The 22,590-nt window shown below is 44.5% G+C and overlaps 1 protein-coding gene across 4 annotated transcripts in view; it reads left to right on the top strand.

Annotated features, from left to right (window-relative positions):
- ZCRB1 (zinc finger CCHC-type and RNA binding motif containing 1) overlaps positions 1 to 22,590 on the top strand; it is a 72,357-nt gene that overhangs the window by 36,195 nt on the left and 13,572 nt on the right. For all 4 annotated transcript variants that reach the window (XM_029616790.1, XM_029616791.1, XM_029616789.1 and 1 more), the window contains 2 exons: positions 3,637 to 3,749; positions 9,147 to 9,222. In XM_029616790.1, coding sequence (XP_029472650.1) covers positions 3,637 to 3,749; positions 9,147 to 9,222 — 189 coding nt within the window. The remainder of the gene's footprint in view (positions 1 to 3,636; positions 3,750 to 9,146; positions 9,223 to 22,590) is intronic.

Raw genomic sequence — 22,590 nt, 5'->3', positions numbered from 1 at the left:
TAGAAATGCTACTTACGTGTGTGTATGTGTGTGCTAATTTTTATGTGCAGAACTTTTTGAAAATTATCTCCTTAGGTACTTACTAAAATATCTACTTAATAATATCTTAATAAATAAACTTAAAAACCCATTCCCACTCCTGAAAAGTTCTTTGGTGATGATTCTGAAAAACTAAAACATCTTTTTGATAATGAAGGATGTGAAAGATCAAACTGACAGACTAAAGAGTAGCAAAACAGCAGGACCAGATGGCATCCGTTCCAGAGTTCTAAAAGAACTCTAACATAAAATTGCAAACCTGTTACTAGTAATCTACAGTACAATCTACCTATGATTTAAAACAGCCACAATTCCAGACTAAAGGCTGGTAAACATAATGCTGATTTTTAAAAATGGCTCTAGGGTTGAACTGGGAACTATAGACTGGTGAGCCTGACATCAGTGCCAGGCAAAATAGTATAAGTTATTCTTAAAATTAAAGAGGTCCATGTTCAGACACAGTCTTAATTTATCTGGCTAACTCTGGAGTATATTCACTAGTGAAACTGCACTATTGAATGTATAGCCAGCTAACTATAGCCGCCAAACTTTAGGCTCTTTTGGCCTGACCAGACTTAACTAGCTAACAGGCCAATACGGTTAGCCTGCTCTTGGACGCGCGTTTTCCCTTACCCCTTATTCAGTAAGGGGAGGAAAACGCGCATCCCACCCGTGGCACCTAATAGGGCCCTCAACATGCAAATGCATGTTGAGGGCCCTATTAGGTATGCTCGCAGGATACAGAAAGTAAAATGTGCAGCCAAGCTACACATTTTACTTTCAGAAATTAGCGCCTACCCAAAGGTAGGCGCTAATTTCTTCCGGCACCGGGAAAGTGCACAGAAAAGCAGTAAAAACTGCTTTTCTGTGCACCCTCCGACTTAATATTATGGCGATTATTAAGTCTGAGGTCCCGAAGAGTAAAAAAAAAAAAAAATTGAATTCGGCCTGCGGCTGTCGGGCCGAAAACCGGACGCTCAGTTTTGCCGGTTTCCGAGCCCGTGGCTGTCAGCAGGCTCGAGAACAGACGCCGGCAAAATTGAGCGTCGGCTGTCAAACCCGCTGACAGCCGCCGCTCCGGGCTAAAAGGAGGCGCTATGGACGCGCTAGTGTCCCTAGTGCCTCCTTTTCCCCGTTTCTACCGCACCACCTAATTTGAATACTGAATTGCGCGCACCGGGAGAGCGGGTGTTTGTCCGCTCTCCCGCGGACTTTACTGAATCGGCCTGTAAGTCATCTGCTAACTCTGAATATCAGTTAGTTGGCTAACTCAACTCCTCCTAGTTACATCCCTGGAGCACCCCTAGCTTAGCTGGATAAGTTATAGCCCATTATCTTATTAACTGGCTAGAATTTACCCTAAGAGCCTGAATTTTCATTTAGCTGGCTAACTTCTGAGTTGCTGGCTAAATGCTTTTGAATATAGATCTCTCTATTATTGGCCATATAGATAGACATGGCTTAATGGGGAAGAGTCAATGTGATTTTAACAAAAGGAAGTCTTGCCTTACCAGTCTGATAGGTTTTGTGGAAGGTGTAAATATGTAGATAATGGTGAACCGGTTAATATAGTGTAGTTGGATTTTCAGAAGCCATTTGACAAAGGCCCCCATGAGAAATTCCTCAGGAAATTAAAATTCATGGGATAGGAGGCAGTGTGCTATCATGGATTCGTAACTGGTTAAAGACAGGAAACAGAGAGATTATAACTAAAGGGTCAGTTTCCAAATGGAGTACCACAAGGAGCTGTACTAGATATGTGCTGTTTAATATTCCACAAATGAACTGGAAAAGAGAATGAGTCAGGTAATTAAATTTGTGGATGACAACAAATTATTCATAGTTGTTAAAACAGCAGTAGTTATGAAACTAAGAGACTGAACATCTAAATGGCAGATTAAATTTAATGTGTAAAAGTACAAAGTAATGCACATAGGGAACACTAATCAACTACAGGCACACAGTGCTGGATTGTATATTGGGAGTCACTACCAAGTTAAAGGACCTGGAAGTTATTGTGGACAATACATTGAAATCTTCAGTTTACTGTGCAGTGGTGGTCAAAAAAGCAAATAGAACATTAAGAATTGATCCAGAAACAAATGAAGAATAAAATTTGAAAATATCATGTTACCTCTGTATTGATCCATGGTGTGATTGCATCTTGAGTATTGTGTGCAGTTCTGGTTGCTTCATCTCATAAAAGATATAGTAGAACTAGGAAAAGTGCAGAAAAGAGCAGCAAAAATGATAAAGAAAATGAAACATCTCTCATGATTAGGCTACACAGGTTAGGACTGAAGCTTTGAAAAGAGATTGATTAGAAGGGGACATGACAAATGTATAAAATCATGAATCGGATGGAATGGGAAAATAAAGGATAGTTAATTTTTAAATAATGCTAAAACAAGGAGATGCTTCATGAATCTAATAATCAACAGTTTTAAAACAAATCATAATACTATTTTTTTCACTGAATGCATGATCAAACTGTGGAATCAGTTGCTAGTGGTTAAGGTGACAAGCATAACTGGGTTTAAATGAGGTTTGGACAAGTTCCTGGAGGACAAGTCCAGAGTAACATAATGAATGGCGGCAGATAAAGACCAAAATGGTCCATCCAGTCTGCCTATTAAGTTTTGCCAGGCAGACCAAGGAAAGTATTGCTATCCCTGGGAGTGAGTAAGAAGAAACAAGATTTAGTTTTTGTGATCACCCAGTTAGTGATGACCCAGACTGGCCACTGTCGAAAACAGGATGCTAGACTTCATGGATTTTGGTCTGGCCCAGCATGTCATTTTTTTATGGTCTTTTCTTAATTTCCTAGATCGCAAAACAATGTAATATTTCTGTAACTATTTCTCCTACTCATGCATGCCAAAGAATATTGAAAAGCAGTGCTTAGTAACTTTAAAAAGGTATGTGAGATTTGGTTTTAGAATAAGTTGTTTGAAGGAGAGCATTTTAAATATGTTAAAAAAAAAAAAAAAAAAATTGTAATACAGCATTGTTATAGCCATATCGATCCCAGAGAAAACTGTAATGACTGCTGGTTACTAGACGTGCATTCATTTTTAACAAATTAGACAATTTCAACAAAATTGTATAATTCATCATGGCTTGGGGGGGTGCTGAAAAACAAACCTGAGTTTTTCCAAAATTTCAGAAAAATTTATAGTTCATTTTAACACGCACTAACTTTAAAATGTTAGTGCGTGCTAACTATGGTTAGCGCGCGCTAACACGAAAATCAGGACCTACAAAAAAAAAGAGAAAAACGAAATTTCCCACATGGGCAACGAAGCCCGAACCGATGAAACAAAACAAAGCACATGTCTACTGATTATGATATTTTTGAACCAACAAAATTGATGTCATAGTATATGGATCTTTCCAGATTACATAAGTCCCTTCTTGAGATGTCATTTATTGTGACAGATAACTAGTTATCTTTTTATTTAAAGTTTCAAGAAATGACAGACGGATCATTAAATTGATCTGTCCTGCCCTTTCAGTTCCATCTTGCACTGGGATTTTGGGTGTTATGTATTTTTTGGTTAAGAATATATTCAAAGATATTTCCTTCTTTCCTATAAGGATACAGGGCACTTGAGTTACGCTTGTCCTAAAAATATGTTAGGAGAGCGTGAGCCACCCAAGAAGAAAGAAAAGAAGAAAAGAAAGAAAACGGTTGAACTTGAAGAGGAAATGTGCGTATATTTGTTTTATGTCACTTCATGGAGTTTCTGAGTTGGTTTTCACCATCGATTTTGGGAGTTACAGTGTGAATATTTTCAAGCTTGGTATCTTGGGTGGGCCAAACTATCACTGTCCAAGGGATGCAACCTCATTTTTGTGCCTTCCTGCTAACACACTTCATATTGAATTTATTTATTGATAGATTTATGTTCCGCTTTTCAGCACTTCAAAGCGGATTGCATTCAGGTATTGTAGGTATTTCCCCATCCTCAGAGGACTTAAAATCTAAATTTTGCACCTGAGGCAACTTGCCCAAGTTCTAAAATGTTAGACATTTTCATAACCATATGATATCTCTTTCATATGCAATGACAGTAGATGTGAAGATTTTCATTTAGAAGAAAGCCATACTTCTATGTACTGCCGTTATTTCAGAAGTACATATGTTAGGAGGTAACACGGTCAGTTTAGATTTCTTACTGGTATTAATTAATTCTTTGACCCCAGTGCCATTTTGGGAAAAGGCAAAAATTATGAGGAGGGAGAAATTGTAGCTTTTACAATCAAACAAAAGATGTATATATGGAAGATTATATTGAGAAAAGAAAAACTGAAATTGGATGGGAGGAAATTGATAGCCACTCCCAATAATAAAGCCAAGTCACACTGAATAACTGTCAGGTTCCTAGCCTGAGTACTGAGACCATTCTTCTTTTGTTGGTTCAACACAAAATTAATTCATAGACAGCAGGATTAGCACAGAGAGTAAACAGGTTATGTTGATCTTTTAAGAACAAACAATGTGCTCCTTCAGGCCAGAAGCAGTCCACAATCCCTAGTAGTAAGGCACAGTACAATGAGGCAGAATCCGATCACGGTACTTACAACAGGTCAAGTTCCAAGATCAGCGTATCCAGGTTCACTTCCACAATAACGGCCTAAATTTAAAAAGCTGGCACGCCTTGAAACCGGAAGATACATGCATGGCCGGGCCCTGCATGTATTTTTTTTTTTATCTTTACAGTTTTATTTATTATCCAAAATAAAATAAAGCTTACAAACAGTATGTGACATGAGGAGACACAAAGATGGGAACAACAATACAAACATATAGGCAACTACCGAACAATAGTATTACCTCCCTATTAGAAAGTACATAACAGTTCCAATAATATAACTTTCCCTCAAGTTCACATATACTCAAATATAAAACTAGCATGTCCCACTTTCCCTTATTGATCCCCTCCCTATCCCTCCTTCCCCTTTCCCGTTCTCAGAGGTGCCTCATATTTTCAGTTACCTTTCTCCATTTGAGCTAGATATTTCATCAACGGTGACACACACACACACTACAGTTAAAGTATTGGGCATCTGATCTGTTATCGAGATACAAAATTATATAGGATCTGTAATGACACAAAGTTCAGATTGCCTTATTACAGGAAACTCATTTAGATAGGAATAATCATCAAAGACACAGAGACATTGGTTGGGGGAAGTTTGGGAAAAAATAATCAAATCTTTGAAAAGATGGCGTAGCCATTTTAATTGGAAAGAATGTTCTATTCCAGGTTTCTACAGAGGTTGAGGACCCAGAAGGCAGATGGGTGGTGGGGTTATTTTATGGCCAGTCTTTGATGCAATACAATGCATATGCTCCCAATATTTATGATCATAGTTTCTTTCCCAAGCTTGTTCAACTTTTGACCAACTTAATTATGGGAGAGGACTTTAATTGTGTTTTGTATCCGGTCATCTCAGAGTTCTTCCTTAACTATGAGCCCCTCCATGGGCATTCCATATTTATGCAAAAACTTGAATTTGGTAGATGGGTGACAGGCCCTTCACACCCTTGAGAGGGAGTATATGCATCTCTTGTGGGTGCACAATTCTTTCTCTTGTATAGATTACTTGCTGTTAAGTAGGATGGAATTTTCCAGAATAGCGAAAGCTGAGATAGGTCCTCTGGAATTTGTCAATCACGTGCCTTCTGGAGCTCTGATTCTATGGAGATTCCCTAAGAACTTGTATAAATAACGATCAGGAATTTAAGGATTTCTTAAAGATGGGAAGAATTTTGTGAATTTAATAAAGAGCATAGAACTTCCCCCCATCCTTTTCTGGGGAAACGGCTAAAAAGGTTTTACGGAGTGATATTACTGCATACACAGTGGTAAAAAAAAAAAAAAAAGGGCAGTGGCGAATGAGATACTAAATTTAGAGAAACAGTTGCTAGCTACTAAGTGGTTGTATGAACTGAGACCTTACTCTGCAAATAAATAATTTATAGCGGTCCAAATAGCCCTCAGTTCTCTTGCATCAACAGGTGAAGAAAAATTTGCTATATTATAAAAGTAAAATTTTTCCATTTTGGTAGCAAACTAGAGAGTATGTTGGCTAATTTGACAAAAATTGGATGGGGCACAAATATATGGCTGCGTTATATGAAAATACTGGGGGCTTGGTAAACTCAGACATCTGCAACTTTTTTTTTTTTTTTTTTTTTAGATCTTTTAGAGCACCTTATACACAGCTGCCCCTGTTAGCGTGTATGAGACGCAAATGTATTTAGACTCAGTAGGTCAACCCAAGTTTCCGTATGCTAAACAAACTGTTAACTTCAATAAGGAATTCAGCAAGCCAATCTACTCCAGGCCCCAGGGCCAGATGGTTTACTTGCCTGAATTTTATAAAATGTCTAATAAGCTACTGCTACCACAGGGGGGAATATTTTCAAAATAGCTGAAGGACAATGTACCTTGTTCCCAAATGCAGCTATTATTATGGTATTGCGAAAGCCTGGGCAGGACCCCCTACCCTTCTGAGCTCTCATTGACCCATTTCCCTATTGAGCTTTGATGCAAAGTTACTAGCAGAGCTGATGGCTGATCGGCTTGCGCAAATATTACCATCACTAGTGGAACCAGACCAAATTGGGTTTGTATAGGGGAGATATTCTGCTCTAATCTTCATTGAATTATTGCTTCTGTGGAGAGTAGTAGATAGCAGCTGCACTCCTTCTACTGAGTTCTGATGCTAAAAAAAGCATTTGACCAAATAGATTGGTCTTTCATATTAACCTCACTCAAGGTCATGGGGCTTGAGGATTATTTTCTGAGGATCATTGCATCAGCGAGGTCTTTGAGCTGCAAAGGGGTACTTGTCAAGGCTGCCCCTTATCCCCCTTACTACCAAAATTAATTTTTGATTCACAAGTTTAGATTCACACACTGGGGGGGGGGGGGGGGGTTCTTTTTGGATCCCGTATTTCTAGGTTCTTTGGATCTGTATTAGTAATTGTAATGTATAGACAACATTTCAAGGTATGCTGAAGTTTTTTTACATAGGCCATGGCACTTAGTAGGTGCTGTTTCTGTATTTTGCCATGTTTTCTTGGTCTCTGTTTGCTTCTTTTGGTACTTGAGGGTCTTTTTTTATTCATACATTGTACAGAATAGTTGCTTAGTATTGAGACTTCTGTTAGCAATGACTTTCTTGTTTTTCTCCAGTTACAATATCAGATTTTCTTGCGTTGAGCTCTTTATCTGTCCAAATGGAATGTCCCAGGTGATCACAACTTCTTTGTCCTCTTCAATTTTGTTCGAGTTGTGTGTCTGTTCCAGCAACGCTGTAATGTGGAGCCGTGCCACCTTGTTGTGCCTTTCAGTATACAGACCTTTTAATGTCAGCATGTCACATCCTGCGACAAGATATGTAACCATTTCTAGTTCTATTTTACAGAATCTACATTTGTCTGTGGTAGGTTTTTTGCCCATTTTTTCTGTTCTGGCTATGAATCACCTTGTTTGTAGTCCACTGCCCTGTACTGCAGTTATCACTCTCATTTTTAAATTGAAGTTAACCTGACACATGGATGCTTAAGGTGACGTTTTGATCTACGTGTTGAAGTAGCTCTTTGTATGTCCTGCTGTATTTGTGCTTTTAGCCAATTGTTTTTCCTTATTTGCTGGACCAGTTAAAGAGATTGTTCTTATTTTGCAAATTCAGTTGCTTCTTTTACCACGTGTGCTGATAAGTTCTTACTCGTTCTTTCTGCTCGTCTGAATGCTTGCCCAAGTTTAAGAATGGAGACCAATTTTTGGCCATTCACTATCACACTTTAGCACTTTTTGAGAATCTGTCGGTGTTAAAAAATATTTCTGAGGAAGGCAATTTTAATTACAAAAATAAATATTTTAGTATGTTGGCAATAAGAAAAGATGCTCAGACTCTCGCACAATGGAAGAGAATTACATAATTTAATGTCACTGCCATAGATTCAAACTAAGTAAGGAAAGTAAAACTTCTAAAAGTATGTGAAAACTATATATGCTCTTTATCTCACAGAGCAAGAAGCAATGTCATAAAACACTTTACTATTCTGATCTTTTCAACTATAAACTAAGATTTAAGTCTCACCTATGCTTGATATAATGCAATAAACCTCAGTCAAAATCAAAAATTGTTTTAGACAGTCTGTGAATGATACATTCCCTCATGGTTGATTTCAGCTGAAAAGGGATGGGGAACGTATTAGCTTTAAAATAAAATAAAACTAATTTTGTTCCTAGCGTTTAAAATGTATGGAGAAGTTAAGTTGAATTACCTTACTGAAAATGTCTGAATGTTTTTGTTTGTAAAACCAATACAGATGTTTAAACTGAAAATTCTTTCACCAACTCTTAATAGCATTCCTTTGAACCTCTGTGAGCAGCCATGTTTGCAAAAGTCCTAATTGGTCCTAATAATTGGTACATGATGACTATGGTGTCACAAATGAAAGGTAATTTTATATTCACGTTGCATGTGTGGCTACTCCCAGAGATTTGGGGCAATTTCAGGGAACAGCATGAAGTTTAAGAAATAATGGGCTTACATTACAACTTTTAATTGATGCATGGTATCATGGATATTACTTCTGTGTATTTCCAAAATATTACACAGTTGACAGTTGGTACAACTTTCTTTTTAAATGGGGATTTTATGATTTCTGTCAAGGCAGCATTGCCTATCTGTACTTTGCCTTTTTATAATCTCTCTTTTTCTCTCTTTATATCTGCCTCTCCTTCCCCCTGCAAAACAGCATACCCAAATAACTCCAGTACCCTTACCGGTCCTGAAGGCAGGGGTTGCTGCAGCAGCCTCTCTCTCTCTCTCTTTCCCTCCCTCCCCCTTTCTTGGGATTGTGTGTTACCTCCAGCATTCAAACTTTCCTGGCCCCCTCAGACAAAGACTTGAACACAAGTCTCCTGCACTGCAGCATTCAGCGTTGTATCCTGATCCATGGTGCCAGCCCCCTGCTTTAACTTGTTTTTGTAGTGAAAATTGTTGGCAGTCAACTATTCATTTGTAGTGTGTGTGTGTTTGCGGACCGCAGTACATGCCTGTTAATTACTGATATTTTCTAGTGAAGAAGAGGATGAAAGTGAAGATGAAGGAGAAGATCCAGCCCTGGATAGCCTCAGCCAAGCTATAGCGTTCCAGGTAAATACAAACTTCAGAAGAAGCCCATAAAATCTGTTACTGTATATGACTGCCTTGGAACTGGGGCTTAAGTTTAAAAAAAAATTTGCAGTTGGTGAGTGTATGTCCACACAGGCTTACACTTCAGTCCAGTAATCAAACAGAAGTTCTTGAAGACACTGTATGTATGTGTGGGAACGAGCAGTGATTCCCACAGGCCTTGGGACACACTACACTGACTCCAGCCGTTCTTAAAACAGTATCTCTTTATTGTAACTTCACGCATACACAACTGTAGACTTTCTTCTCCTCAGACAGTGTTCACTCTTTGCTTACAGTGTGTTGCTTCATCTCAGCTCAGTGTTTGGACAGTGTTATTATGCACAGGAGCTGCCTTCCTCCCGGAGACCTGGGCCTGGTCTGTTATAACCACCTGGATGCCAAGTCTTATTCCCCTGTCTCTGGTGACGCCCTCTGATCCCCAGCTGCCCCGCAGGATCCTGCCCATAGAGCATACTCTCCTTAAGGCATTTAAGGTGGACCAGGCATCTAGCCCGGTCCCCGCACAGGTACATAGGAGAACACTAGGGGCATTGCCTCACATACCCCTGCCCTCCGCTTGGACCCATAGGGCCAAGTGTCCTTACTCTCTCCTGGATCCCATCCAGGAGCGTCCAAGACCTCCCAGTCCCCTTCTCTTAGTTACCCTTGACTATATCCCAACCAACCCCTTGACTATATCCCAACCACCCCCTTGACTATATCCCAACCACCATTCTATGTGCTGTTTGTGCATTGTACATCCCCAGTCCTTTAATTGTCTTGCTGGCTCCCTTCAATTATGATACTTAGCTATATTATATAATATGGCAATGTATCATAATTTAAGAGGAGTTATTCATTATAAGAATTTGAATAAAGTTTGTTACACGATGTTGGGTTCCATATTAGGTGCTACAACCCAAGAAAGAGATCTAGGTGTCATAGTGGATAACACATTGAAATCGTCGGTTCAGTGTGCTGCGGCAGTCAAAAAAGCAAACAGAATGTTGGGAATTATTAGAAAAGGAATGATGAATAAAACGGAAAATGTCATAATGCCTCTGTATCGCTCCATGGTGAGACCGCACCTTGAATACTGTGTACAATTCTGGTCGCCGCATCTCAAAAAAGATATAATTGCGATGGAGAAGGTACAGAGAAGGGCTACCAAAATGATAAGGAGAATGGAACAACTCCCCTATGAGGAAAGACTAAAGAGGTTAGGACTTTTCAGCTTGGAGAAGAGACGGCTGAGGGGGGATATGATAGAGGTGTTTAAAATCATGAGAGTTCTAGAACGGGTAGATGTGAATCGGTTATTTACTCTTTCGGATAGTAGAAAGACTAGGGGACACTCCATGAAGTTAGCATGGGGCTCATTTAAAACTAATCGGAGAAAGTTCTTTTTTACTCAACGCACAAGTAAACTCTGGAATTTGTTGCCAGAGAATGTGGTTCGTGCAGTTAGTATAGCTGTGTTTAAAAAAGGATTGGATAAGTTCTTGGAGGAGAAGTCCATTACCTGCTATTAAGTTCACTTAGAGAATAGCCACTGCCATTAGCAATGGTTACATGGAATAGACTTAGTTTTTGGGTACTTGCCAGGTTCTTATGGCCTGGATTGGCCACTGTTGGAAACAGGATGCTGGGCTTGATGGACCCTTGGTCTGACCCAGTATGGCATTTTCTTATGTTCTTATGTTCTTATTGTAGGGAGTGAGTCATTACAAAAATAGATGCACTTTAACAATGAACTTTTCAAATGGCGAATTGATAAATAAATTTTAAATGCATACAATTTTTTTTTGTATGTTTTAAAGATTTGTATGCATTTAAAATTTATTTATCAATTCGCCTGTTAATTTGCATTGGTCTATTCCACTAAGCTCAGGATATAATGAAATGGAGTTGTGAAATTTAATTCCACTGAGGCGAGAGAATTTCTGGCCTCTCTGAATGATGCCGTGGAAGAATAGACTGTTGGCTATACACTGCACACAAGTATGTTTTGCGCTATTTTCTCCTAAAGTGCTACTTGACTGTTCTTTTGTTGCTTCAGCAAATTCCTGCCACATCATAACTTTTTTCTGTGATTACTGTTGGCATTTGTGTTAGGCTGTTCATTGGACCTTGAACTGGTAATATCAGTGTGAGTGAGGAGCTTTGTTACTATTTGCACCATAAATTGTTTGTAATAGCGCCATACGGAGTGGTGGCATGATTTGCTATGGACCAAGAAGAAACTAGTTTACGATTGCAGACTTGCGAGTACTACCTCATCATTTCTCGTTGCGAATCAAGTACTGTTATGTATAGCAGTGGCGAGAGGCAAGGTCATAATATATCGTGCAGCTTACTTCTGAGGATATTCTCTCCTGATTTATATTTACAGCCTCTTTACTCATGTGTTTTTATTATTTGAGCTTAATATACCTTGTTTACCCTTCTAGTGCAGTTCTAACAGTTATGATTTTGTGAGGAGATTACTTGGGCAAACCTCAGTGTGAGTGGTGTTTATCCTCCCTTGAGGAGCGGAGGGAGGGAGATGTCTTTGTGCTTGGTTTGTGTATATGTGGATGGATATGATTCAGGGCTGGTGCTAGCCTTTTTGCTGCTCTGTGATCTAGGCTAGTCAGCCTTCTTTCTTCATTTCTTGGGATCAAGCAAGTACTTCTTTAGGGATATTGTCCCTCTCTAATAAAGTTAGTCAGGCTTTTTGTCCTTTGATTTTTCTTCAGGAGACGGCTCCGTCTCCTGGCTCTTGCTGGACTCAGGGGGGCTTTGCCCCTTGTGCGCTGCATAGCCTGAGTCCGTGTATGCTTCCAAGTGTGGGGACCGAGTCTGGTAGTCCAGGTCTCGTCTCCCCCCAGCTGCCAAGAGGGTTTTTAGAACCCAACTGCTGCGCTCAGTTTAAAAAAAAAAAAAAAAAGATAATTTCCATTTTTAAAATTTTGAATTAAGTTAAAAGTATTCCCCTACTTTTAACTTACCTGCAGCAGTAGACCAATATGTTTTAATTTTTCTGGTCTATGGAGTCCTTGGGAGTCAGGTTTCCCCCCTGCTTCACTCCGGGCCTTCAGGCTGTCAATCAAACTTTTTTTTCAGACTTTTTTTTTCCTCAGAGCGGCTCTTCTATGCCGCGGCAGGCAGCCTGCCTTTCTTGTGGGCAGCCCTGTTCGCGATTTTCGCAAGAGGGCCTCTGCTCTGCTTGCCTGCCGGGTGGGGAAGGTCCCTCCTTGGCAGGGCAAGAAAATTTAGCCCGCGGATCGAGTCCCCTCGGCATGGCCAGGCTGTTCCCGGGTCGGCAAAGCCCGGGAACGGTGGCCATTTTGGATTTTTCAGCGGCTCCGCGCGCTGTTGACTGCTGGACCGGCTACGGAGCCCCAGGGGCCGGTTCAGGTGCGGGTGGTCCCAGGGGTATCCCCGTCCACCGCCCCCCCCCCCCCCCCCCCCCCCCCGGTGGATCCAGTGCTTCCGGACCCTGATGCCATCGAGGAGCCAGAGGGCACCCTTCCCCAGGAGGGGGACAACCCCAGAGTCCTTCTTTTATTCCGCAAGCAGGAGTTGGAGCCCCTCATCCCATTTGTCCTCCAGGAACTGGGGTTGGAGGGGCCCCCTGCGGATAACCTGATGGCCTCCTTGCCCAAAGGTATGAACCCGGTCCTCGTGGGTCTGAGGGCTCCTGCTTCTGCCTTTCCCTTCCATCCCATGCTCAAGCTGTTACTTTTAAGGGAGTGGGAGGCTCCCAAGGCGGCACTCCGGGTGGGACGGGCCATGGACAAACTCTATCCTCTCCCGGAGGAATGTCTGGAATTGTTAAAAAAAAATCCCTCTGTGGACTCCTCCGTCTCGGCAGTCACCAAGCATACCATGATCCCGGTAGAGGGATCAACGGCACTTAAGGACGGACAGGATCATAAACTGGAGGCGCACATGAAACGCATCTTCGAGGTCTTGCTGCAGCAGCCTCATGCTGCAGGCAGGCCTCAGTTGGGTTCAGCAACTACTCTCCTCCCAGGACCTCCCACCATCAGAGGCAGAATAGGCTGAGCGCTTGGAAGCTGTCATCGCTTACAGTGCCGACCCATTCTACAACTTTGTGCGTGTTCAGGCTAAGGCGATGGCTTCGGCAGTGTCCGCCCGGAGACTCATCTGGCTACGCAATTGGTCGGCTGATCAGTCCTCCAAAGCCCGGCTAGGCACGTTGCCTTTTCAAAGGTAAGTTGCTTTTTGGTGAGGACCTTGAGAAACTTATGGACTCCTTGGGGGACAACAAGGTCCGTAAGCTCCCAGAGGACCGTCCTAAATCCACCCGGTCCTACGCGCCCTCTCGTCCTCGCTTCCGGGGCCAGCGTCATTTTACTCTACTCGGGCAGGGTGGTTCCTCGAGGGGTTATTCATCCCGGTCTCAGTCCTGGTCGCAGCCCTTTCGTGGTCAGCGGCCCTTTCGTGAAGGCCAGACCACACGCTGCACCCCCAAGCCTACCACACAATGAAGTTCAGCTGACTCGTTCCTCGTTCCCTTCCCTAGGCGGCCGCCTCTCCTTGTTTTTCGAGGAATGGGTCAAAATCACGTCGGATCAGTGGGTCCTCAACATTATCAGAGACAGGTATGCCTTCGAAATTGTCCGCGATCTGCCGGACCTCTTTCTCTTTTCCCCATGCGGGCGGTCCAAGAGGGACGCAGTGGAACAAACCCTCACCAGACTCCTGGCTCTGGGCGCGGTGGTCCCGGTCCCGGAGAGGGAGCGTGGCGCCGGCCAGTATTCTATTTACTTAGTCGTTCCCAAGAAGGACGGCTCCTATCGTCCGATCCTGGACCTCAAGAGGGTCAATTGGGCCCTCAAAATTCCTCATTTCCACATGAAAACCCTGCAAGCGGTCATCGTGGCGGTCCGCCCCAGAGAGTTTCTCGCTTCACTCAACCTCACAGAGGCATACTTCCATATTCGATTCACCGCGACTACCAGAAGTACCTATGCTTCCATGTTCTCAACCAGGACTTCCAGTTCCGGGTGCTTCCTTTCAGTCTCGCAACCGCGCCTCGCACCTTCACCAAGGTCATGGTGGTGGTTGCGGTGGCTCTTCGCCGGGAGGGAATCCTTGTTCATCCCTACCTGGACGACTGGCTCATCCGGGCCAAGTCGGCGGCCTTGTGTCAACTGGCGGTGGATCGCGTGTTGTCTCTCCTTGCTTCTCTCGGGTGGATAGTGAACTTCTCCAAGAGCAATCTTCAGCCCTCCCAGGAGTTAGAGTTCCTGGGAGCCCACTTCGACACCCAAGTAGGCAAGGTCTTCTTACCGCATGCACACGCCCTCAAGCTGATCAAGCAAATCCAGAACCTGATTGCGCTACCCTCTCCGACGGCTCGGGACTACCTGCAGGTTCTGGGATCCATGGCTTCCACTATCAACCTCGTGCCCTGGGCCTTTGCTCAAATGCGTCCATTACAGAAAGCTTTGCTGTCCCGTTGGCAGCCGGTGTCGGAACAGTTTCACATGGTCCTTCCGTTTTTGGACTCTACAGTCGACAACTTACAGTGGTGGCTGTCGCTTCCTCATCTCCTCCAGGGGATGCCTCTCCAAGTGCCACAATGAACGATAGTGACCACGGACGCCAGTCTGTCGGGCTGGGGTGCGGTTTGTCTCTCCCAATCCACCCAGGGAACCTGGTCGCCGAGTCAATCTCGTTGGCATATCAATTGGTTGGAGACCCTGGCGGTGCGCCTGGCCCTCCAGGAGTTTCTCCCCCTGCTCCGCGGCAAAGCGGTAAGAGTCCTGTCTGAGAACTCTACCACAGTGGCTTACATCAATCGCCAAGGAGGCACCCGCAGTCCCCTGGTGGCCTTGGAAGCCAGCCATCTCTTCTCTTGGGCAGAACGGCATCTACAGTGCCTGGCGGCCTCCCACATCGCGGGCAGGGAGAATATTCAAGCCGACTTCCTCAGCCGTCAAGCTCTCGATCCGGGGGAGTGGGAGCTCTCGGAGGTGGCCATGGATCTGATAGTGGACAGGTGGGGTCCTCCCCACCTAGACCTCATGGCCACCCTGCGCAACTCCAAGGTCAGTCGATTCTTCGGCCACTGGAGGGAACACTGCCTAGAGGGCATGGACGCTCTGGCTCTTCCTTGGCCAGCGGATGTCCTACTGTACGTGTTCCCCCCCCCCCCCCCCCCGTGGCCCTTGGTGGGAAAAGTCCTCAGAAGAATCGAACTACACCGGGGACCCGTGGTTCTGGTAGCACCCGAGTGGCCGCGGAGGCCGTGGTTCGCAGATCTCATCAACCTGGCGACGGGCAGACCTCTCCGACTCTGTCATCTCCCTCGCCTGCTTCGGCAGGGGCCTGTATTTTTCGACCAGGCAGATTTGCTTCTGTCTAGCAGCCTGGCTTTTGAACGGCAACGCCTGAGGCGTAAGGGCTATAAGAAGGAGGTCATTTCCACCTTGCTACGGACCCGAAAACAGTCGACTTCCCTGGCCTACCTGCGTATCTGGAAGGTTTTTGAGTCTGTTTGTTCAGAATCTGGTATCCCAGTGCACTCCGCCCCGGTCTCTGTTGTTTTATCTTTTCTTCAGAAGGGTCTCTCCAAGGGCCTCTCCCTCAGTTCTCTGCGAGTTCAAGTTTCGGTGCTCGGCTCTTTCCTGGGTCGGATGGAAGGTCATTCCCTAGTATGTCATCCGGACGTGATTCGTTTTCTGAGGGGCGTTAAGCATCTTCGCCCCCTTCTCGTGCCACTTGTCCGTCGTGGAGTCTTAACCTGGTCCTTCGGGCCCTCTGTCTGGCCCCGTTCAAACCTCTCCGTCACGCAACGCTAAAGGACCTTACGCTAAAGACTGTCTTTCTGGTATCTATTTCTTCCACTCGGCGGATCTCCGTAATTCAAGTGTTGTCCTGTCGGGAGCCCTTCTTGCGCTTCTCCGATTCCGGGGTCTCTCTCAAGACGGTCCCTTCTTTCCTACCTAAAGTCGTTTCTAGCTTCCATGTCAACCAGTCAGTGGAACTCCCAGCGTTCTCCCCAGAGGAGGTTTCGGGTACGCCTGGGGGTGGTCTCCGTTGGCTAGACTTCAAACGAGTCCTGCTTTGCTATCTCCTGGTTACTAACTACTAACCATGTCTCAGACCATCTCTTCATCCTCTGAGTGGTCCCAATCGGGGTAAGCCAGCTTCTAAGACCACTATTGCGCGGTGGTTGAAGGAAGCTATCTCCTTGGCCTATCTTTGTCAAGGTCGACCTGTCCCCGAGGGCCTCAAGGCTCATTCTCGACGCTCTCAAGCCACCTCTTGGGCGGAGAGTCAATTCGTCTCTCCACAGGAAATTTGCAGGGCCGCCACATGGACGTCCTTGCAACTTTTTCTTGACACTACAGTCTAGATGTGCAAGTTCCGGTTGTTGGATCTTATGGGCGGCAATTGCTTCGAGCAGGACTATCTCGGTCCCACCCAGTTTAGGGAAGCTTTGGTACATCACACAGTCTGGACTGATCCGGGTACATACAGAGAAAGTAAAATTAGTTCTTACCTGTTAATTTTCGTTCCTGTAGTACCACGGATCAGTCCAGATGCCCTTTCCTGTCTGTCTTTCTTTCTGTCCTCTCGAAGCTTGTTTCTTGCAGGTTTGCAGATTCTAATACTTCATGTTTTTGTGCAAGAATACTGAGCAATTACACCGGAAGCCTTGGTCGTTTTAAACACCAAGTATATGCAAGAGCGTATAGCTATACCATGTTCATTCTATTGTTCTACAGTTGCTCCTTTGAGCTTTATGGTTACTTGCTTGATCCTATTCTGGGTTTATTGTTTTCTGCTTTGACATTGGTTATACTGAAGGGTTACAGGATAGGCTCTGTCCTCATATAGGATATCCTTTCAGTTTTGGTCTGTCTCCACCTGCTGGAAAGGAGGCTCAACCCACAGTCTGGACTGATCCGTGGTACTACAGGAACGAAAATTAACAGGTAAGAACTAATTTTCCTATTGTTTCATTCATTTCCACATGGCAGACTTCTTTGTGCTTTTATGGGAGGCTGTTAAGGCGGTTATACAAGGCATATTATTCTCAAAGAATAAATAGGATGCATCCTCACACATGGGTATGGTCCAGCACCTTCCAAGAAACCTCAGAAGCAACCCCATGATGAGGAGAGCTCATCCTCTAAAATTCCCCCCGGGTTTGCCATGGTCTTCACAGTCCTGGTGTCAGCCACCAATCCTCCTATCACTTAGGAAAAGGATGTAGCAACTCTTCCTGCATTCTAGTCTGTGTTGGCATTGGTGATCTTTGAAGAGAAATTGGAAAGATGTGTGCAGCTGGCTGTGGAAAAGGCACTGCAAGGCCTTGGTATTGGGGCATTGATGGCACGGAGGGCGGCACTGTGAATTTTCAAGCCATTGCTCAACATCTTACATGCAGTCATGAGCACTTTACCAACACTGGCATCGGAGTCTGTGCCAGCCAACTTAATGGTGATCCCACTCTCTTCAGAAGAGGAAGCTACCCCAAGGGCACAGGAATCCTCAAGAGTCCAGGCTCCACCAGCCAGCTAAATTTTTGCTGAAGTTAGAGTGCCTAAGTATCCCTCCCCTGTGAGTCACAATGGGTCAGAATCCATTTTTTCCTGGGGTATGGAGACTCTCTTGATGGTGGTTTGGATGATAGAGTATCTTGGGTCCTCTGATCCTGCACCTCCACCAGACAGAAGGAAGTTCTTGCTGGATGACCTTTTCTTCACAGGGTTTATAAAGTTGATGATGGAGGCCATCCCTTTTATTTTGCAGACTGAGGAAGACTTCAGACACAAGATGCTGGATATGTGTCGTCGTGAAGCTTTCTAAGGAGAGACTGTGGCAGTCCCAGTGCTCAAGGTCCTTCAGAAGTTGCTGTTCAGGATATGGGAGAGTGCCCTCTCTGTGGCTCCCATAAATAAGTTGGATGTGGTTTATCTCCTCCAAAAGGCTCCTGGATTTGACAAGCGCCTGCTACCACATTAGTCAATGGTGGTCAAATCTGCTTTCAAGAGGGCCAAGCACTCTAGGACCCACTTCTCTGTGCCCCCAGGGAGGGATCCTAGGGACATGGACCCCCTTGGGAGGAAAGTTTTTTAGGGCACTATTCTCATTGCCTGAATAGCAGCCTATCAGCTCTTCATGAGCCAGTATATGTAGGACATTCTGAAGGAGTTTCAGGAGGTGACAGCAGTGTCCTCATAAGAAGCAAGATTCCCTCCAGTCACTGGTGACTAAGGGTTTGTAGTGTGGGAAAACACTGAGTCCAGTCAACCTATAATAATTTTGAAGCGGCATCGAGAATCTCTGCCTCTGGGCTAGTGGCACACCAGACTCATTTGGCTATCCACCTCAGATCTTCATCCAGAAGCACTGACATGACATGCACAGGAGAGAATCTCTTTGGAGAAGGTGTTAAGGATGCAATGCCATAGATACATGATCTCTGTGTGATGCTCCAAAAGCTCTCCACATCTGCACTGGACGTGACATCCTCCCTCTAGGAGGTACCAGAGATTGGGGCAGAGGAAGCACTTCTTCTGCCCGAGGAGACTTTATTCTGTGCCCCCTCAGTCCTGCACTCAGCAAGCCCCTTAAAACCATCCCAGACAGCAGAGTGCCTAAGCCAAAGACAGAATCCCAGCCAACACCTGGGATGGGGTTTTGACTGGACTGCAGAAAGTGTAGGAAAATTCCCAGTACCTATGCCAGGGGACCTTCCAGTTGGGGGCAGGCTATGGTTCTATGTGAATCGGCCCAGTATAACCTTAGACGAGTGTGTCTTTGACATTGTTCGGAAAGGGTGTAAATTAAACCTATTGGGTGTTCCACCAAATTGCCCTCTGAACCCGTCTTAGGGGCACACAGCGCATCAGGACATGCTGGTCATGAAGCTCTCTTCCCTCATAATGCTAAAATGGTTGAGCCCATTCCACCAGGGCAAAGAGAGTGTGGATTTTACTCCTAGTACTTCGTGATTCCAAAGAAAACAGGGTGATTCCTTCCCATCCTAGACCTAAGGGTCTTGAAACAAATTCATCAAAAAAGAAAAGTTCAAGATGATTTCCCTGGGTACCTTGATTCCTTTTCTGTGAAAAGAGGACTGGCAATGCTCTCTACATCTAAGACACCTACACTCACTCCTTGTGACCGATGAATATCTTGATGTATCTCAGATTTGTTGTGGGGAATCTGGCACTTCTAGTATCATGTTCTGCCATTTGGGCTTGCATCCACCCTGCATTTCTTTACAAAAGCTGTGGTGGTGGCACGTATTTCCCTTTCTGGATGATTGGCTGGTCAAGACCACATCTCAGGCAGGAGCCGAGGAGTCCATACGCATAACCATCCATGTGTTGGGGTTACTAGGATTCGTCATCAACTACCCCAAGTCTCATCTCAGCCCATCACTGCAATTGGAATTTATTGGAGCTTTGCCAGACACGGCTCAGGCCATTTCCTTCCTCCCACAGCAATGGGCTACCACTCACGTGGCTATTGCACCAGAAGTCCAAGAGAGTTACAGACGTCAGCTTGGCACAAGTTGAGGTGGTTGGGCCATATGACCACAGCAGTTCATGTTACTCCCATGGCATGTCTGTTCATGAGAAGAACCCAATGACCTTGATGTCAGTGATTCAAGCCATCCAAGACTCCAGAACTGCATCTAGGTCACTTCTTATTGTGGGACTCCCTGTCCTGATGTCAGGACAATTCCAATCTGGTTGAGGGTGTTCCCTTCCAAATTCCTCCAGTCCAAATTGTCCTAACCACAGAAGCATCCAACCTGGGCTGAGGAACTCGTATAGATGTTCTTTACACCCAGGGCTCTTGGTCAATATCAGATAAACCCAGGGAATCTTGCACCCAGGGAATCTTGGTCAATATCAGATAAGCTTCCTGGAACTCCAGGTGAATCAGTACACACTATGGGCTTTGAGACTGGCTGTTCAACAAAGTTGTACTGATCTAAATGAAAAATCAAGTGGCAGTATATTAAGTCAACAAGCAAGGAGGTGTGGGGTCCTACCACCTGTATCACGAGGAGGTCCAGTTGTGGGCCTGGACCATCTCTCAGGGGAGATGGTTCTCAGGGCATCTATCTGGCCAGTCTGGAGAACAGGTTGGTGGACAGACTGAGTTGGTCCTTAAGACACCACAAGGGGTAACGAATTGGATTTTCTGTCTCTGGGGCACCCTGGAGATGGATCTGGAACAGAAAGGTCCCTCTATTCTGTTCCACACACAAGGCACAAAGCAAGCTATCCTTGGATGCTTTCTCCCTCCACTGGGGCCAGGGACTTCTTTATGCACATTCTGCAGTTATACTGGTTGCAAAGATTTTGTTGAAGCTTAGGAAGGACAGGGGAGCAATGATTCTCATAGCCCCCTTTGGTCGAGGCAGATCTGGTTTCCACTCCTGCAGGAGATGTCCATTCAGGAACCAATCAGTCTGGGAGTTTCCCCAGCTCTCATCAATCTGGATCAAGGGAAGGATACACCATCCCAACCTCCAAGTGCTCTTGCTCACTGCGTGGATATTGAGAGGCTGTTTCTACAACCTCTTGATTTTTCAGAAGATGTCTCATGTCCTCTTGACTTCCAGAAAGCCTTCTACTAGAAAGTCCTATGGACTGAAGAAGAGGAGGTTTGCTGTATGGTATGAGCACAGGGCCATAGATCCCTTCTCCTACTCCACACAAAAACTGCTTGACTACCTTCTACATCTATCTGAAGCTAGTCTTAAGACCAACTTGGTCAAGGTACATCTTAATGCGATAGTGCATATCATTGCCATATAAAAGGTAAGCCCATCTCTGTGCTACCTATAGTTGTCCATTTCATGTGGTGTCTGCTTCATTTGAAGTCTCCTATAAAACCTCCTGCTGTGTCTTGAGACTTTAACGTGGTTTTGTCCCAGCTGATGAAATCTCCCTTTGAGCCACTGTGCTGCTGTGACCTGAAGTACCTGACCTGGAAGCTTGTATTTTTGGTGGCGGTTACTTCAGTGTACAAGGTCACTGAGCTTCTGGCATTAGTGACTTGTCCACCTTAAATTAAGATTTTTCACGATAGGGTGGTCTTGTGTACACACCCAAAGTTCCTGCCTTAACCAGAATTCCATCTTAACCAGTCAATTGTCCTTCCAACATTTTTCTCCAGGCTTCATTCTCACCAAGATAAACAAGCCCTACACAATTTGTACTGAAAGAGAACTTTGACCTTCTATCTGAAGTAGCCAAAAACGCATAAGAAGTCCACCTAGCTTTTTGTTTCCTTTGATCAGAGCAAGCTGGGATCACTGTTGCCAAACAAACGCTCTCCAGTTGACTAGCAGATTGCATCTCCTTCTGTTTTTCCCAAGCAGGTTTGAATGTACTGGGCCCTGTTAAGTCTTATTCTGTTTGTTTGAGCTATGGCAGTGTCGGTGGTTCATTTGCGATCAGTCCCCATAGAGATCTGTAAGGCTGTGACATGGAGTTTTCTCCATTCATTCACATTCTACTACTGTTTGGACAGGGATGCAACAGCAGGTTTGGCCAGTCTGTTCTCCGGAGCTTGTGTGAGGTGTAGAATCCAACTCTTTTCCCACCTAGGACCCATTGATTTTGTTCCAGGCTGCCCCCCTTTAAATTATTTGCATTTAAAAAAAAATGCCTGTTGCCAACAAAAATATTCTGATTGTGCCTGTTAGCTCTGGTTTTCTTGTCCCCTTTTTTGTTGGGTGCCTCCTGTAGCTAGGGATTCAGACATGTTTGAGGTCTGCCATCCTGCTTATCTTCGTAGAAAGCAGAATTGCTTACCTGTAACAGGTGATTTCAGAGGACAGCAGGGTAATATCAGTCCTCACATGACTTGCCAACCTCCCTATCCATGTCATGGTTTGTTTTTTGCTATATTATTAGACTAAGGTACCCTGTGTAGGTACATGGTATAATGCATGTCGTGGGCATACTCATTGAGGCTCAGTCAAAATTCTAGAAACTTTGACATAAGTTTTCCGTGCCAGGCTCCATCAGATGATGTTGCCCATGTGTGAGGCCTGACATCCTGCTGTTAAAGGTAAGCAATGTTGCTTTGCAGATGCAGATAAGCAAAATAAGATGAAAAATGCTGAAATATTATGCTTATCAGCAGCTGTCAAGTCTGCTGAAGTTAAACAGGATACGTTTCAGAGGTGCACAAGCAAGCATTGGATCAGGCTTGCAGAGCTTTAAATTATTTACTGTTTCCAGGGAAAACCCTGGGCTTGGCTGAAGATCCTGTATGAACCCTAGCACAAGACTGTTCATTAAAGGCTCCTTTTCGAATGGTTTCAGTTGAGATAGATGTTATCCCTGACAA

This window comes from Rhinatrema bivittatum, chromosome 9, assembly GCF_901001135.1.
Source record: "Rhinatrema bivittatum chromosome 9, aRhiBiv1.1, whole genome shotgun sequence".
Lineage (NCBI taxonomy): Eukaryota > Metazoa > Chordata > Amphibia > Gymnophiona > Rhinatrematidae > Rhinatrema > Rhinatrema bivittatum.
This window is presented reverse-complemented; position numbering and strand designations above follow the sequence as displayed.